General features: G+C 42.5%; 1 protein-coding gene across 1 annotated transcript; it reads right to left on the reverse strand.

Annotated features, from left to right (window-relative positions):
* Positions 1 to 1,511: 1,511 nt before the first annotated feature.
* EIF2S2 (eukaryotic translation initiation factor 2 subunit beta) lies at positions 1,512 to 12,697 on the reverse strand. The gene is made up of 9 exons (XM_061375621.1): positions 12,533 to 12,697; positions 7,898 to 8,078; positions 6,880 to 6,983; positions 5,790 to 5,925; positions 5,357 to 5,457; positions 4,787 to 4,935; positions 3,825 to 3,881; positions 2,743 to 2,828; positions 1,512 to 1,981 (listed from the first exon to the last, which is right to left on the reverse strand). The coding sequence occupies exons 1-9, from the start codon at positions 12,545 to 12,547 to the stop codon at positions 1,806 to 1,808; spliced, it is 1,005 nt and encodes a 334-aa protein (XP_061231605.1). The 5' UTR covers positions 12,548 to 12,697; the 3' UTR covers positions 1,512 to 1,805.
* Between the last annotated feature and the right edge of the window lie 3,527 nt (positions 12,698 to 16,224).

Here is a 16,224-nt window from a genome sequence, read left to right on the forward strand (position 1 = left end):
ACTCAAAATATATCTTTTAAGATATACCTATAAAGCTCTTTTGTGAGCTAGGAGAGCTCACAGGTGCTCACAGCATTGAACATTTATTGATTTATTAACTTCCTCTTTTTGATCCAAATATAGTTGAACTCAAACTTCGTATTTAATGCACTGAACTACAGCATAGCCATACATTCTAAGGTATGTTAAAGGTATCTGACACAGGAAAAAGCAAGCATTTAAAAACAGAAAGTACCATTGGCCTCAGTTTTTTCAGTGTGTCCCAACAGCAAGTCACCGAAACAAAAAGGCAACTAGCATTTCTCCAAATGATTTTACTTCCAACAGGAGAATGCCTATTTGCTAGAGAAAAAACAATACAACAATAATGTTACAAGAGGCACTGATCCTGGCTTTATTCACTTAAAGATACATCCAACATTAGTTATAGCTCACTTGAAATTCAAAATGCTTTTAGGAAACCAACCATAAATCCTTGATTTTTGCCTTACAGTGCTGTCAGGTTTTCAAATAGCAAGTAGATGACTTCCCGGCAAGACTGTGTTCTGTATTAACATACATACAAAGATTGAAACTTGGTAGAAACCCTTCAGTTTCTGGTATTTGCATTCAGCAAATGATAACTGTTTCCTCTGGGGAGGCTACTCTGCTTACCTGCAGGGATGGGTGCCTGGGGTCCTGAGCTACTACACCATATCCTTGGCGATTCTAATGAAAACTGTCCCACTCAGGGTACTCAAGAGGGACTTTCCTCCCTGGTTGCATCTTTGTACTTGGCAGCTGTAACAAAATCTCTACAGCACTAGAAAAAACTAGTTAGGACAGCACTGGGCACGTCCTCTAGAAGTAGTGACAGTGGCTGCTAGCAAAGAGAAGTGCGCGTTAGGAGCAAGGAGCATAATGTGTTAGTCTACAACTCAAACTACTTGGCAGTATCTTCTGTAAATTCAAGATTTACGTAAGACAGTGTGCTGCAGCCATCATTAAATGATGTTACTGATATTTAAGGGTTTTTGCTGCATTTAGTTAGATCCTTTTTAAAGTGAAGAGTGCAGGACTTAAGAAATAGAAACATTTCTTCTCTATTAGAAATTGCAAATTTGAGTACTATGACACTATGAAAGCTTACAGTACAGTTCAATTCTGTTAAAATTCAGCATCAGTACGGTGTCTGAACTATTTCAGAGCTACATTCTGCCTAAGCAGTTATCAACAAGTCCTGATGTCACTTTTTGTGCAAAATGCATCCCCTATAAATGTGGCTACAAAAGCACGCGCAGTTCTCTCTTGTTGGTGTATCACCCCTGTGATTTTCTGTGACTCGTTTCTCTGTTTAATGACAGCCTAAACTAAAAATAAGCTTCTTATGTAAAAGCAAAATAACTTTTATCTTAAACTTTATTCTGGGTCTTGGACATAGTTCAGTGATACGATCTGCAGAACAATATGCCAACCATTCCCATGAGCTGTTTAAAAGCGGAAACTGAAGGAAAAATCCAAATCATAGACACTCACTGTTATAGTATCTTTAATTTATCTTGTGTTTTACAGAACTGTGTATGGATTAAAAAGCACCTCCTTTCCCATCACGTTCCTTACAGTTGGTAAAATGTATTCAATGAGCAAATGTATGTGAACAGCTTGAGGATCTGCATCTTGCAAGGATTTCACAGACCAATCAAAAGCCAAATTTCCTGTAGTTTTTACAATCTTGTTTTAATACAATGGTAAATCCATTCCGATTGTAAACCTGTCCAGTCATATCTCCCCAGAACACTTTGCAAAATCCAGTGTTGATTAGCAAACTAGTTAGCTTTGGCACGGAGCTGTGCTCTCTTGCCTGTGACAGCCTGGAAACCAGTTTTGATGCTGGCGACGGAGCAGCGAGAGTGGCAGGTCTCACACTGCAAGAAATATAATCTGGTGTCCTTCTGTAGGATTGTGTCCGGTGACCGACACGTATGACAGGTGACATACTCCTCTGCAGAAAAGGAATTGAGTGGCAGTTAAAAAATCATGCATTGTCAGCAGACAAGCCACCACTTCTTCAGCCTTTAGTTTAACAGTTGCCTTGAAAGGCTGTTCAAGTGCATTTACTTAGAAGTGGCTTACTATGAAAACCACAGAGGTTGAGGCAAATTAAAAATTCCCTTTAGTTCCCAAGTTAATAAAGACTAGGTTTCAGATGGAACATTAAGTGCTGACACTGGTGCTTTAAAAACAACAACCACTAGTTAAGATTTCCCACTGGCGTTCCATAACTTCCTCTGCTGAAACAGCAACTCCGTGACACAGACAGAACATTAAAGAAGTACATTTTGTTACATATAAGCTACAGTACTTTGAATAGCAGTCTGTGACAGGCACAATGTACTTGTTAATTAGTGTGTACAACAAATTAAAATCAAATTAAACACAAAAATAACATTAGAATTAACAATCACTGTTTTCCATAGTCCTCAACGCAAAGATATGATAATCAGGAGCAAAAATGCAATTCCCAAATGCTCTTACTGTTTTCTTTGGTATATTTTAGTGCCAGGACAGAGTACAACCTATGTGCTTATTAGAACCAGGGTAGAACCACCTGTACTTGCATTATTCCATTATAAAGCTGCAACAAAGTTTTAGCTTCTTAGCACAGAACCTGCACAGTATTCACACACATATGGGCCATACATGGACCACTGGTCATCAGAAAGGTTCAGAAAAATCAGTAATGGATAAAGGAGTTCTACTTACTGATATATCTTCTCAAGACATTTTCTATCTGTTTTTGCTGGAATCTTCCTTTGATTACAAGTTGGTTGTTACCATCTATTGAGCCACTAATTTGAAAGAAAAATCAATTACTTAATTTGCAGAAGATGTCAAGCATTAAAAGTCACGAAACAAGTGTAAAACAACATGAAGCAAGATAATGATGCATTCTTCAAGGTAAGAGCAAGCCAGAATTACTTTGGGGAAAAAAATGCAACATTCTGAAGGCACTTAAAAGCCTACAGGAAGTTTTGCCCAACCATAACCCTCACTGCAGTAAAGGCAAACTCCAGCAGAGATCAGCCTCATAGTTAACCACATCAGAAGAGCTTTACAGAACTGGAAATTAATACCTGCTAGAAGTGACCAAGACGACCCTCTAGTAAGGTTAATATGAACAGTAAGACCCTCTTACAGCCATTTGGATGAGTAAGTTCAATGTTTTTTCACGTTATGGTTTCTAAGTCATCTGGAGCTGAAGATAATCCCAAAGCCCAATCAAATGGGCATTTGTTATATACATGCTGCAATTAGACTCCTTGATTCTCTGTGTTTACATATAACAACACTGTAGTCTACAAAAGAGCAATGACTAGACAACCAGAAAGTACACCACCACAGCATGAGATCTTCGATAAAATTTTATGCTAAGACAAGTGGATTTAACTGCAGCATTCGACAGAATAACTAGCAACAGGCCCACAAGACCCACTGTTAGGTAGTCAGGTATTCTCTCTTCCTTAGCTACCCATGGTCAGCCTCAGCTTGAAATGAGCCACAGAGACATCCTCAGCAACTGTGACAAGCAGCTCTGCTATCATAACATCTTTGAGAAAGGTCCCAAAGAGGGAATTCAAAGCCTTATCCAGACTGTTCCCTGGAACTTAACAGTTTGCCTCTGTACCTCTTCCCTAAGATGGTATCTCTTCAATCACTCAGCACAGCATCCAAGTGCAGGGAAGAAAAGCCTGATGTTCAAGTATGTATAAAAACCCAAGACAATGTCAACCATGCTGCCCTTGTTTCCAACATGCACAAGCCCATACACAGTCCAGTAGCCTTACCTTGTACCCAATTCTGCCAACAAAAATGCCAGGAGATGTTTTGGCTGACGATGTAATCTAAAAATAAAGTCAGAATATGTTTAACTTTCCCCTTCCAGAGAAAGCTGGTATTTATACAGGACCAGCAGGCTAAAATGACCTTAAATTATCAAATTTAAACAGAGGCAGTGCCAGAAGGCCTGCACCAAAGAGCATAGGCAGACAATAACCGAGAAAGCTGAACAGTCCACAACGAAAAAAAGCCACCATCACCCCCCCACAATTACAGTAACTATTGAAAGTAAGTTTTCTATTTGAGATTTTTCCATTTTTACTCTCCAGCCCCCCTGCCATTCCCTGAAACAAGTACTACTAGCTACCCTTAAAAATTCACTTCAGTGTACTACCTGGCTCTTCACTATCATTTTACCAGGACGGTTTTCTAGCACACTTACAAAACAAAACCAGTATGGATTCCTGTGAGTACCCACCAAGAATAGAACTGCCTTCACAAGAAATAATTAAGACAGAAAGCACTGCAGAAAACAGTGGCTGGGTGGGGTCGGGGGTAGGCAGGGGGAAATACTGATTTCCATAGCATTTACCAAGAGAAAAGTATTTGGAGCCAGCTCAACTCAAAGAATTTTCCCCACCCTCTTGCTCAAGACTTGCAAATAAGTATCAGCTACACTTGATAGGAGGCAGTGAAATCATGAAAGGTTTAGTTTCAGTCCATGAGGCCCGTGTAGCAAGTCTACCATTTTCATGATACAAGTGTAAAACAAGAAATTATCCAATAAACCAGCTTCATAAATATGTTCTCACAGAGAAATGCAGAAGCTATATGCAGTATGACTGAAATTACTGTGAGCTTACATATGGTTTGCCATTCCTTGACCAGAAAACATGCACTTAACACAACAGCCAACAGCACAGAAAAGTGCGTTTATCTGCTACTCCCGGGAGTAAAAGGGGAAACTTACAATTTGCAGATATCTGTAAAGTTGACAAAAGATGTTTTCTTGGTCCCTACTCTTACAACCTGCGGAGGCTTCATGACAAATTTCCGCTTTTCTCCAGCTACCATATCCGGGTTTTTTTCCCGCATGATGTTAAATACTCTATTGAGCAGCTGCCAAAAGAGGGATTCACATCAAGATGAGTATCTTGTAGTGCACATCACTTCTATAAAACCACCTGAAACAGTGTCTACAATGTATTGTAAACAGTATTAGACTCTATTAGTCTAAACAGTATACAGTATTAGACTGTATCTGCCCATTAGCATTTCCCCACATGCTTTTTACACATGCTTCAAAATGTTCTCATAAATGCAAAATATAAAAGCTGTTTTCCCAAGTGCTTACTTCATATCTACAAGTACCTCAGCCTGTTAGCAGAGGTGTTTTAGCTATCACTAATATTGCCCTATACAAAAATTAACTGTGATATCAGCTTCCAACTACAAGTCCTTTAAGTTAGAAACAGAACATGAGCATAAGGCTCTGCTCTACTTTTGCACATCAATGTGGAAAAAGACTTTTGAACACTACCTCATCGTATGTGTAGTCTCTTTCTGAGCCTGCCCATGCAGGTCCTGACTGAAGGCTAAAAGAAATTCCATCATCTTTTTTGCTATCTTCATCCTCAAAAGCTGTAAAAGAAAGTTGTCTGGTATTCATTAACAAGAAAAGAAAGGAGAAAAGAAACATTCTTTAACCTCCTGCTTATACCACTTCTAAAGGAACATCAAAGAAGACTCCACCACAATGTGGACACAAGTCTTCTCTGTCTGCCTACTTCTGACACCAGCAGTTATAGAAAATTTATACAGTGCTTTCATAAATCATTTTTCTGATAAATGTAGTGGGTATAGATGATAAAATAAATTTTGAAACAAAAAAGGCATTTTAACAGAACTTATTCACCTACAACATGGACTATGCTTCACTTTCAACATCTCACTGAGCTAGATTACACTTTTACCTTCATCCTTCTCCATTATCTCATCTTCGTCTGGAAACTTCACATTCTTCTTCTTCTTCTTTTTATTGCCAAGCATGATATCAAGATCATCTTCAGGTTCTACTGCCTCTGGCGCATCTCCTTCAATTTTCAAGTCCTACAAAGAAACAGTACCACTGTAGTTCAGTATTAAAACAGAAATTTCCATTGTACAGCGTTAAAAATAATACTAGCAGCACACTATATTAGATGAGTACTAATAATATCCATCACAATCCTGACACTACTGCACTACTACCATGAAGCAGGGCCAGATTTTTACCTTCTGATCTAACTTTTGGCAGGTCAGCAACAAGGTCATACTATACTTACCTTGAGGCATCAGCCATTTTAGGGCATAAGAGAACAAAACACTCTACATGCCAGGCAGTAAGGTAAGGCACACCTGTGCTACTACCTTCAGTTAGTCCAACTTGTTATCATAATTCTGCACATGTACAGAACTCAGAGCAAGCATTTGTCTGGAGCAGATCAGAGAGACATTTTCTTCCCCAAAATGCAGAATCTACAGAAGAGATTTACATTTTGCTGTCCTCTTGCTCTCTCGGCTTGCCAAGTACAGACACATGGTACAAAAACACAATCTGGAATAAAACTTGGGAAAAGTAAAAATATCTCATACACCGTTTGGAACACAGAACAGTTGCTAATCACTTCTAAAGAAAACACCAGAGTAAACCATTTTTTAGCAGATATATACCCTTTATTTAAAGGGTTGGCCTTTAGAGGACTATTCTGAGCATGCCTTCTAACATCCATTTACTTCTCTCACCCCAATGACAATTAACCTTGATGCTAGTCAACAGTTACTACAGATGGCAGAATTACTTGCTCATTGTGCAGATCAGTTAGGTTTTTTCACTCCCTACAGGAGCAACTTACTCAACAGAACCTAATACATATGAAAGACACGGAGAAATCCAAGTTTCATCATTAACTGCACTAAGACACAATGACAGACTCAGAACAGCTCCTGCACTGCCAATCCTGAGAAAATGAAAGCAAAAAAGTTTTCAGCCACAGAAGAGATGGCCTAGTTATAAAAACAAACCTTTAAACCTTCTTCTGCTTCATCTATATCAAATATCTTTTTTGTTTTTTTCTTCTTTTTCTTTTGATTGAAGAAGTTTAAATCATCCAGGTCATCTGTTGCATCTACAAACAGGATTGCCAAAAGAAGTGTAACTGCACGAACAGTTTAGGCATTAAGGTTTTTAATTTACATCCAAATGTTCAAAACATTACAGTAAGACATAAGCAATGGTCTGTAGCCCTTACAGATATCCTTCGGGTTTGAAAGAGGTCATTCCATCTACCCCCAAATACCTCAATGCTATTTTACAGTTTCTGCATCCTCTAAGTGTATTTTCATACTTTTTTGTCAAATGCTTAATCCTTCTTTCTGCTGTACAAGAGAAACCAGTTACTTGACATTAAAGTAGAGGAGCCTGAAAGAAAAGGAAACTGTAGGAGGAATGTACAGTTTCTCTGATCTAGTGTAGGAGCCAATTTTACCAACAAACTGGATTTAAGTTAACAGCAATCCCTGAATCAGGTCATCTTAAATGACACTGGCCTCAATTTAAAAAGCAAGGTTATATCCACAGTCACAAGCTTATTTTCTCAAAGATTCCAAAGAACACACTAGTTATCACATCCATAGTAGTTCAAAAACCAGAAACCCTTAAAAGGTGTCACCCACACTATTGCTAAATTGTTCAAATGAAAACCACTGTAATTGTGGAATTACTGCAACAAACTGCAAGTGGAAGATTTAAAACTTCATGCTAACTATTTGTTGTTGTATTTGCCTCACACAAAAAACTGTTTAAGTCAGGACAATGGAATTTTCGGAAAGCATTGGTAGGTTGCTGGATGCCTGTGAGTGTGATTTCAATCAGGAAAGAAATACACCCTCCAAACAGGCAGCAGGGTATTTATTACTCAAGCCTCTAAAAACTACAACCGCAGCATTATACATTGTCATGCCAAATTCTTGAACTGGGGCTTGTAGTCTCAAAATACAGAAGCACTACTTTTGAGAGTTTATCTATGTGGATTCACTTTACCTTTCTTCCTGCTGTCTTCCTCGTCTGCTTCAACATCTTTGTCTTCTGTTGGCTCAGGTTCAACTTCTTTTGTTTCTGACTGCTGAGTCTCTTCCGCCTGCGTATCCCCTCCTTCCTCATCCAACATGAAGGGCTTCTTCTTTTTCTTCTTCTTCTTGCTCATAGTGGGATCGAAAATCATCTGTAAAAGTCAAGAGTTCCTTAGCAGTGTAATAATCACCTACCATTTAATATTTACGACACTTTTAAGTTTCTCTCATTCCTTCAGTTACCCAAACTGTTTCTTGGCTTCACCCTCCACTAGGGACTTTTCTCGAGCTGTAACAACATAATACAAGTTAGTTGACTCAAACCGGTGACTAGAGACTTCTTTAGAAACATCACAGACCTGTCCCAACGTATAACTGATGTGAACAAGAGAAGGCTGCTTGACAGAGTAGAGCTTCTGCTACTTCTCCTACGATAGTCCAAGTTTCCTGCCATCTACTCCCTATTTCAGCTGAAAACATATTAAAGTCTTTGACAGACTAGTTACCAACAACTTCTACATTTTACTACCACTATGGATTCAAGTTTTAAAGTAAGGCTGTGCCAAGCAATCACTGAATCACTCAGCATTAGGAAAAACTTCAAGCACATCTATACCCCTAGAGCCTGAAAAACCCAGAAGGGACTGGTGGTACAGCAAGACCTGTATCAGCTCTCAGTGCCATGAACTAGCAAAGGTCTCATCATTTTCCCCCACAGGTGGGTAACAATCCCAGATCAAGTGATTGAGAGCTGTTATGAGTTCTGTAGCCAGTGAAGCAGCTTCACTCAGCCAGTCTGACTGTGAAGACGGCACTAACCCCAAGACTCACTTTGAACCTACCCATCACCTGCAGACCTGGGTATTTAACACATGAGCAATTCAGTTTTCCAACACAGGAACTTTTCATACTTTTTTCCACTTAAGATGCAAGTCTGACATCATAGCCACTGGTCAGCTTTGTTACATACATCTGGCCATATTTTCACACCACAGTATATTTTAATACATTAAACCAGTTTAGAGACTTTAATGAGACTCCTTCTCCAGTTTTTCTTATCAAGTAATTAAAGAGTATTCTCAGAGACAGTTAAAATTCAGCATCACAAATACCCTCAACTCCTGAAAATACCACCACTTCATCAGAGGAGCAGCTCTGCAACTTCTTGATTTGTTGCACCCTGCCAGTCTGACAGTTTCCCTCCCCACACAAAGCAATCTTTTCCTCACACTTGTCATTCTCCTATATATGGTATTCTAGTGATAGTCTTCCACTTTTTTGAAACTTATGTTTCATAAAGGCTCTGTTCAAGGCAGTAAACTTCACCTATGGGTGTACGAAGCACAGCATCATGGAACATTGACACTTGAGGCATTCAAATGCCAAGTGTGTTTTTAGTGGAACACACTGTGCTAGAATGATTTTCAAAGCAGTTCTGCTAGAGGGTTCCCTCTACTGCTCAGACAGATCACGTATGAATCATGCTCATGTAATGCACAATAATCAAAGAATATGCACAACCGGTTACACTGTCTGCTGCCTTCCTCTTGTAACCTCCAGTCTGCTGAAACAGAAGGAAAGCTGCCTGCACCAGCAAGAGTACACAGCCTTGGGAACAAACACATGAGCACCACTTTCAAGATCATGACTCATTTCAAGGAAGCTTTGCAAGAATATGAAGAGTTTCATGTTTGCTTAGCCACGTGAGAACATGTAAGATTATGCTTATATCTTTATTTCTGAGAAAGAATCAGCCCACCAGCCCCAAATCACTCTTCTCTGTGAAGAGAAAAACATCTTTCATTCTGAACCACCATAAAGCATATCTTGTGTCTACGAGAGGCAGGCTTTGCTTCAGTAGTACCACACCTGAAGCAAACTGAAGTTAACACACAAGGACAACTTCTGGATGCAAGAGATACAATGCTGAAAAGACAACGTAGCTGACCTTGAAAAGTACACTGCTCTGAAGGTCCACTCCACCCAGCCAGGTCAAGACAAGCGCCTGCAAACCTAAGACGCAGTCATCACATGCTAACTGCTCTCAGGAAATTAATTTAAGAGTTCCACAACCTGAGAAGGATGTCTGTGTTCAAGGCCTTCAATGAAAACAAAGCAGGGGTCTTGGGTCACACACACTTTAATAAATAATGATATTAACTAACCAGCCTGATAACCAACTAATCTGTGGTTTGCCTTTCTGACATACACATCAGAAGTTTTTTTGTTCCTTGTCTCTGTGCAGTATGTTTGATGAGTCAAAGCATTATTTAAGCACTGAAAAACTGTGGAAAGTTGTAGGCCCTCTGCTGAAAGGCCTGTAGCTCCCAACCCTAACACACCAAATCTATGCTTTTCCTGAGTAGACAGAGGTACAAATTTCGTTCCTGTTTCTGCCCTCAAAGCTAAATTCCTATACAGGGTCATCTGTAGACCACATAGTTCCTTCTCATATCCAGCTCTATATAGGCCTACTCCTTATTCCAAATGCCTACAGAATCAAAATCCCAACTTAGAATCGTAGAATAGTTAGGGTTAGAAAGGACCTTAAGATCATCAAGTTCCAACCCCCCTGCTGTGGGCAGGGCCACCTCACAGTAAATCCCATTTCATCAGTCTGAACAAACATGCGTGTCTACAGGCACGTCTACGAAGTCAACAGCAACTCTGCACTGATCAAGTTAGTTCAGGTATCCTTACACTATGCTGAGCTGATGTCTACAATGGAGCGCAGTTATTAAGACCAATGGAGACCCAAACCTGTTCAAAACAACAGCATTATTCACCATTATTTCCTGAAGCTTCACAAAACTACAGGGCAAGAACTTTTAGATATCTAGTAGGATTTTTAGCAAACCAAATAGGGCCTGTATTGCCTCTTCTGTGCCACACCTGGATAGTAGAGGTTTCTACCAGGGAGTCTTGTACACACCTCTGAAAATTTTAAGCTTCAGTCCAGTGCAACAAAACAAGGTTTTGAAACATCTATACCAGTTCAAGGTGCAAGTCTGTCTCCATGTGTCTTCACCCTCCTCAACTTCATAGGCCAGCTGGCTTTTAAGTTTCACCAACTTAATGTCAGTAACAAACTATCTGGCTCTTAAGAACCCGAGATACAAAAGTTCTAGAAGGCCTATGCACTTACACATATATTAGCCAGAAGAACTAAGAGCAACACTTCAACTATGATATCTGCTACCAATTTTACTCTGTCAGACTGCTACATAAGCAATCCAGATACGTAATTTTACTAACAGTGTTCAAGGCCACGCTGGATGCGGCTCTGAGCAACCTGGTCTAGTGGAAGGTGTCCCTGCCTGGGGCGGGGGGCTGGCACTGGATGAGCTTTAAGGTCCCTTCCAACCACAACCTTTCTGGTTCTATACTAGGTATTCCTGATGATGCCTCAACGTCAGCACAAATGCATTATGCAAGAAAAATCATTTTCCTGACACTTAGAAGTAAATCCAAACCAGAAACTAGATGAACTTCTTAATGGACCTATTATCACCTGGGACAGAAAGCAAGGATTCCTGGGTCTCAATTTCCAGAACCAGAGTGCAACCTAGGAATTAGAACTGCAGTTCCAAGGACACAATTAGCCATAAAAATGCTGTACATTCATTCTACATGCTAAAGCAGCTGAATAAGCCAGGCCCAGCTACCATTAAAGTAATTATTACACTAGTTCTCCTTTATTATGTAGGACAAACCATGACTTGCCTGTGTCCAAGGCTAGAGCAATCACTTTGCTCAGAAGGGAACAAGCCACACAGGTATTTTGAACAACACCAGAAAGAAGGTACAAGAACAACAACAGCCATCTCAGTGCAGTTTCCCACACACTATATAGTCATCCACCCAGGGTGCTTATAACCTCATACACATAAAGCTTTCCCCTTCCCCATAAGAGCAATAGAAATGAGGTTAGTAAAGATGCCAACATCTACAACACTTGAAAGATTTCTCAGAGACTTATGTATTTACGTCCCTGGAAGTGTGCCTAAGCAAACACCATTGGATGCGGAAAACCTGAAGTTACCGTTTGTTAAAAAGGTATTTAGCTCTCGGGGTTAAAACATAAGATATTAAAACTCCAAATAGTCTCAAGTAAGCTGACTAAATGCCATGTATCGCTAGAAGAGCGCCAAACACGCTGAAGAAAGAGTGGCGGGGAACCTGCCTTCCTCCCCGCCCTCGCCCAGCAGAGGCGGCCTCCAGCAGAACTCGGGGACCTCTCGGCGAGCTTGGGGCCTAAGCACGACCCGCGGAGAAAGGCGACACCCGCGGCCAGGGGGGATCCGCAGCGCGCTGAGGCCGGGAGGACCCGAGGAAGGCGACAGCCCCGCACCCGCCCGAGCCTCAGCCCCCTCTGCTCGGGGCCGGCAGCTTCAGCGGCAGCGGAGGCGCCTCCCGGTGGGGCTGCGGGACCCGCACACCGCCGCCCTCCCGAGCTCCGGGGAGCCGGCTCCGCACCAGGGGCGGAGGCCGCGCTCGCTGCCGGGTCCAGGCCTCAGGCCCGGTCGCCCACATGGCGGCGGCCCCGACCGCTGCGCAGGCCTCGGGCCCGGCTCCCCCTACGGCGGCGGTGGCTGCCGGGTCTCACCTCGTCGCCCGACATGGCTGCGGCCTGGCGCTGAGCGGGGCACGGGGAACAGGCGGAAAGGAACGGAGCGGAGGAGCGGGCGCCCGGAGATCAGCCGCTACCCGCGACCGCCGCGCTCGCCTCTTGCATCAGCGCTCCCCTCCCCCGCTGCCCGCGCCTGCGCGCCCGCCGCGGCGCCTCGCGGGAGTTGTCGTTCCCGGTCTGCGCCTGCGCCGCTGCCAGGATCTCAGAGGCAGCTGCTGAGGCCCCGCTCGGCTCGGCCTGGACCGGGCCCTCGCTGCTGTCAGGCAGCTCAGCACGCCGCAGCCAGTGCGGTCGGCCTCAGAGGCACCTCCGTCCGGCCCGTTCGCCGGCGGCAGGCTCCGGGGGCAGGCTCCGGGGGCAGGCTCCGGGGGCAGTCGGGCAGAGGCCGCCGCTACCGTGGGTGCTGGTGTAAGGGGGGAGCAGCGGCGGCAGGACCATCAAGAAGTAGTGTGTCCTGAAGGAGCCCTTGCTGTTCACAGGGCGCCTCTTCCCGCGGTTTGTCGGGCCCAGGAAGAGCATCTTTCCTAGCTTTATGGCATGCTAAAGCATGAAGGGAAAAGGAGGAATGAGAAAATGACCGGGCAGAGGCAAGGGGGAGAACTGGGCGGTGGCTCTGATCCGAGTAGGGGAGAAAGGCAATACTGCCGTTTCCGTCGTTAAAACAGCAGACCTACCTTGCTCCCTCAGAATCACAGGCTCCTTGGTGGAAGAAAGGGCTTGGAGGAGAGCACCTGGTCCAACCTGCTTGCTCAGGACCTTGTCCTGCTGGGTTTTGGGTAACTCCAAGGATGGGGACACCACAACCTGTTCCACCATCTACATGATGAAAATGGGTTTTCTATAAGGGGAATTTATTGTACTTCCACCTTGCCTGCTGCCCCTTGTCTGTCATCCAGAAGAGTCCACCTCTGCCTACTTTATTTCCCTTTATGCACATTGATAAAATCCCCTCAGAGCCTTCTCTTTTATAGGTTTAACAGTCCAGGCTCTCAGCTTCTCATACGTCATGTGCTCTAATCCTTTCAGTCCTTCCTCCTCATTCCATTTCCATAGTGCTAGCTAATACAAGAACATGGCACTAACATACCACAGACTGACTTACCACAAAGTGTGTGTTAAAATTCTGCCTCCCAACCAACTCTTTGAAATCAAAAGGTCATCCATCTCATGCAAGACAGTGTTAAAGCAGAGACATCCACCCATATATTGTTAGGGGATGTTCTACATTTTAATAGTTCCAGAACATCAGCATTCTTGGAGTTCTGTGACTTCCTGTTGAGTGCTGTAAACTTGTACTATTCTTTTTACTAGTGGGAGATTTTGCACTCTATATGATGTAACTGTTTTTAATCAGCTACAAGAAAAGAATGCATCTTGTCTATCCTTGGTCTTCCTTTCACCCACCTTTCTTGCTTCCTCAGCTGAAAATGAGGACACCCAGCACACAGTACACAAAGCCATCAGTTTAGAGACATAATAGCACCTGGTCAGGGTCAGTTCTAGCTTTTCCTGGTATGACTACAATGCTTTTCTATTAAACCTCTGAAATACAAGTTCAAAAGATTACCTTGCTTGCTTGCTTCAATACCAGCACGTTCCCCTGGGGTTCTGGAGCATTTGTGTCTTTATTACTTGTATTATGTTGCAGGGATACCATGATTGTCAGGTACTGCAGGCAGCTGTTACTCAATGCTGTTGCTAAGTAGAGCAGACACATTTGGTGTTGCTGTAACACTGAAGATGATCTCCCACCAAATTCTTATTTCCTTCACTGCAAGTGTTTGCTTCAGCATCCCTGTCATATGAGACTATTAACACTGAAACACTTCCTTAGCATGAAGCTCATGGATTGGCAATGACCTACCCACAGCCTGACACCCACCTCACCTCCAAGAGCTCACCCAGACCAGCCTACTGTCCTGAGACAGGACAACCATATTTTTATATCACCACAATTTCATTTGTCTAAGCTGGTCTTAAAACCCACCATGGACAGAGATTCTCTCTGCAGCCCGTTCAAGTGCTGACAAAAACATGTCTTCATCTTGCTTGCTGTGATTTAATCCAGTGCCTGTTGTAGTGTCTGCTGAGGACGCAGAAGTTCACCGTTCTGTGTGTGACAACCCACAGACCTTTGGAATATCTCTGTGCCCCTTCTTGTCTTTCATTGGATACCTTGGTGGTACCAAATAGAGCAGCATAATTCCCTCAATATCTCATCCATAACATATCTGTTTATACATTCTAGAATAAACTTCAGCATTTTCTTTGTCAGTAATACTTGGGGACCAAGTACTGGTGACAAATGCCCTGAGATACCTGGTGATCACAAACTCCAATATTTCCTCCTTTTGGGCTGCCTAATGTATAATACATAACATATAATGTTGTGCACATACATAATACACAATGTTTGGAAAATACCAAAGGAAGAGCTGGTAGGAGCTGCTGGAAGTGCTATCTGATCTTCAGATAGAAACCAAAACACTACCTTTGAAGATCCTGGCTGCAGACACTGCAACATCAAAGGCATGCCTAGGAATCAAGTTCTATTGATTTTAACCCCCCCCCTCTGCTGACATTCAAGAGGCAGAACTTCACTGTTCTGTTTTCTCCTTTGCTTTCCTTGTGAATTAAATAAGTTCCAGAAATTTAAGAGTGCTGCTGCATTAGTTGTTTATTAGTTGTTAACAATTGCAACATTTGGCCATGAACAGCTGGAACTAGTGTCTTTGATGTGATACTTGGGTAAAAAGTCCCACCCCAGTTTTGGTTGGGAAGGCAGTCTGGGTTAAAGGATTTGCAGAAACACAGAGAGTCATGACATGTTAAGAAAGAGGCATATGATGCAGTAAAATTTTAACTTTACTAACTAAAATTCAGATACTTAAAGCTCATAAATTGTGTGCACTAGAAGTTGTATGTATTCTCCAAGTTGGAGTCTGAAAGTGATGAGCAATCAGAGCCTGGCATGAATAGACTTCAGCTGCCACCCTGAACTGGGGGATGACAGTGAAAATCCCAGTCATGTGAAATACCCTTGTGGGGGCTGTGGAGACGTCTTCCCCCTGAGCACTACCCACTCTCCAGAAAAAGACCTTGTGAGTTTGCTTCTCTGTGTTCTGAGCCCTGGTGTAGAGCTCCCTGTGGTGCTGAAGCCGTACATCCACACTGTGTCAGAAACTGAAAACATCAGCATCTATTTTAAGCAGTTATTACACACATGAACTATGACTAAAGCATGAGCATCACTCATGGCTGTTTTGATCTGAGCTATGTTTGTGTGATTTCCTGGGGAGCAAAAGGAAGAATTTCATTCTGGCTGTTGTCAGGTGGTGTCCAAACATCTCTTTTTGTACAGTGGAGTTCACTCTTCCATGGTGTTGGTGCGAGTCTGGGCACAATTTAAGCCTTACGTGAGCATTGAGTTTTAAAGTAGATTTTGCTTTACATTTTGTGTAAGACAGTTTTTACCAAGTCTATGCATAGCACTGAATTCTGCTCTCAGCAAGTAATTTCATGTTAAAATGTCTAGTCTAAAGATTGTTGTGGAATAACTGAAATAAGCTGGGCTTAAACTCACTGACACAGGTCTAACTGCTGCCCTTTGCTTGAGATAACCATAAGATAGACTCATAGCCCTATGTCCAGCCAAAAAAAGTGAAACA

Source organism: Neopsephotus bourkii, unplaced genomic scaffold, assembly GCF_033783945.1.
Source record: "Neopsephotus bourkii isolate Nb327-2 ecotype Australia unplaced genomic scaffold, CSIRO-AGI_Nbou_v1 NB_1663, whole genome shotgun sequence".
Classification (NCBI taxonomy): Eukaryota; Metazoa; Chordata; class Aves; order Psittaciformes; family Psittacidae; genus Neopsephotus; species Neopsephotus bourkii.

Excerpts from the sequence above, each read along its gene's own strand:
- EIF2S2 (XM_061375621.1), bottom strand. Across the intron at positions 5,458-5,789 it reads GATAATGGAGAAGGATGAAG|CTTTTGAGGATGAAGATAGC; the intron begins GTAAAAGTGTAA and ends TTTCTTTTACAG. Across the intron at positions 3,882-4,786 it reads TTTACAGATATCTGCAAATT|ATTACATCGTCAGCCAAAAC; the intron begins GTAAGTTTCCCC and ends CTTTATTTTTAG.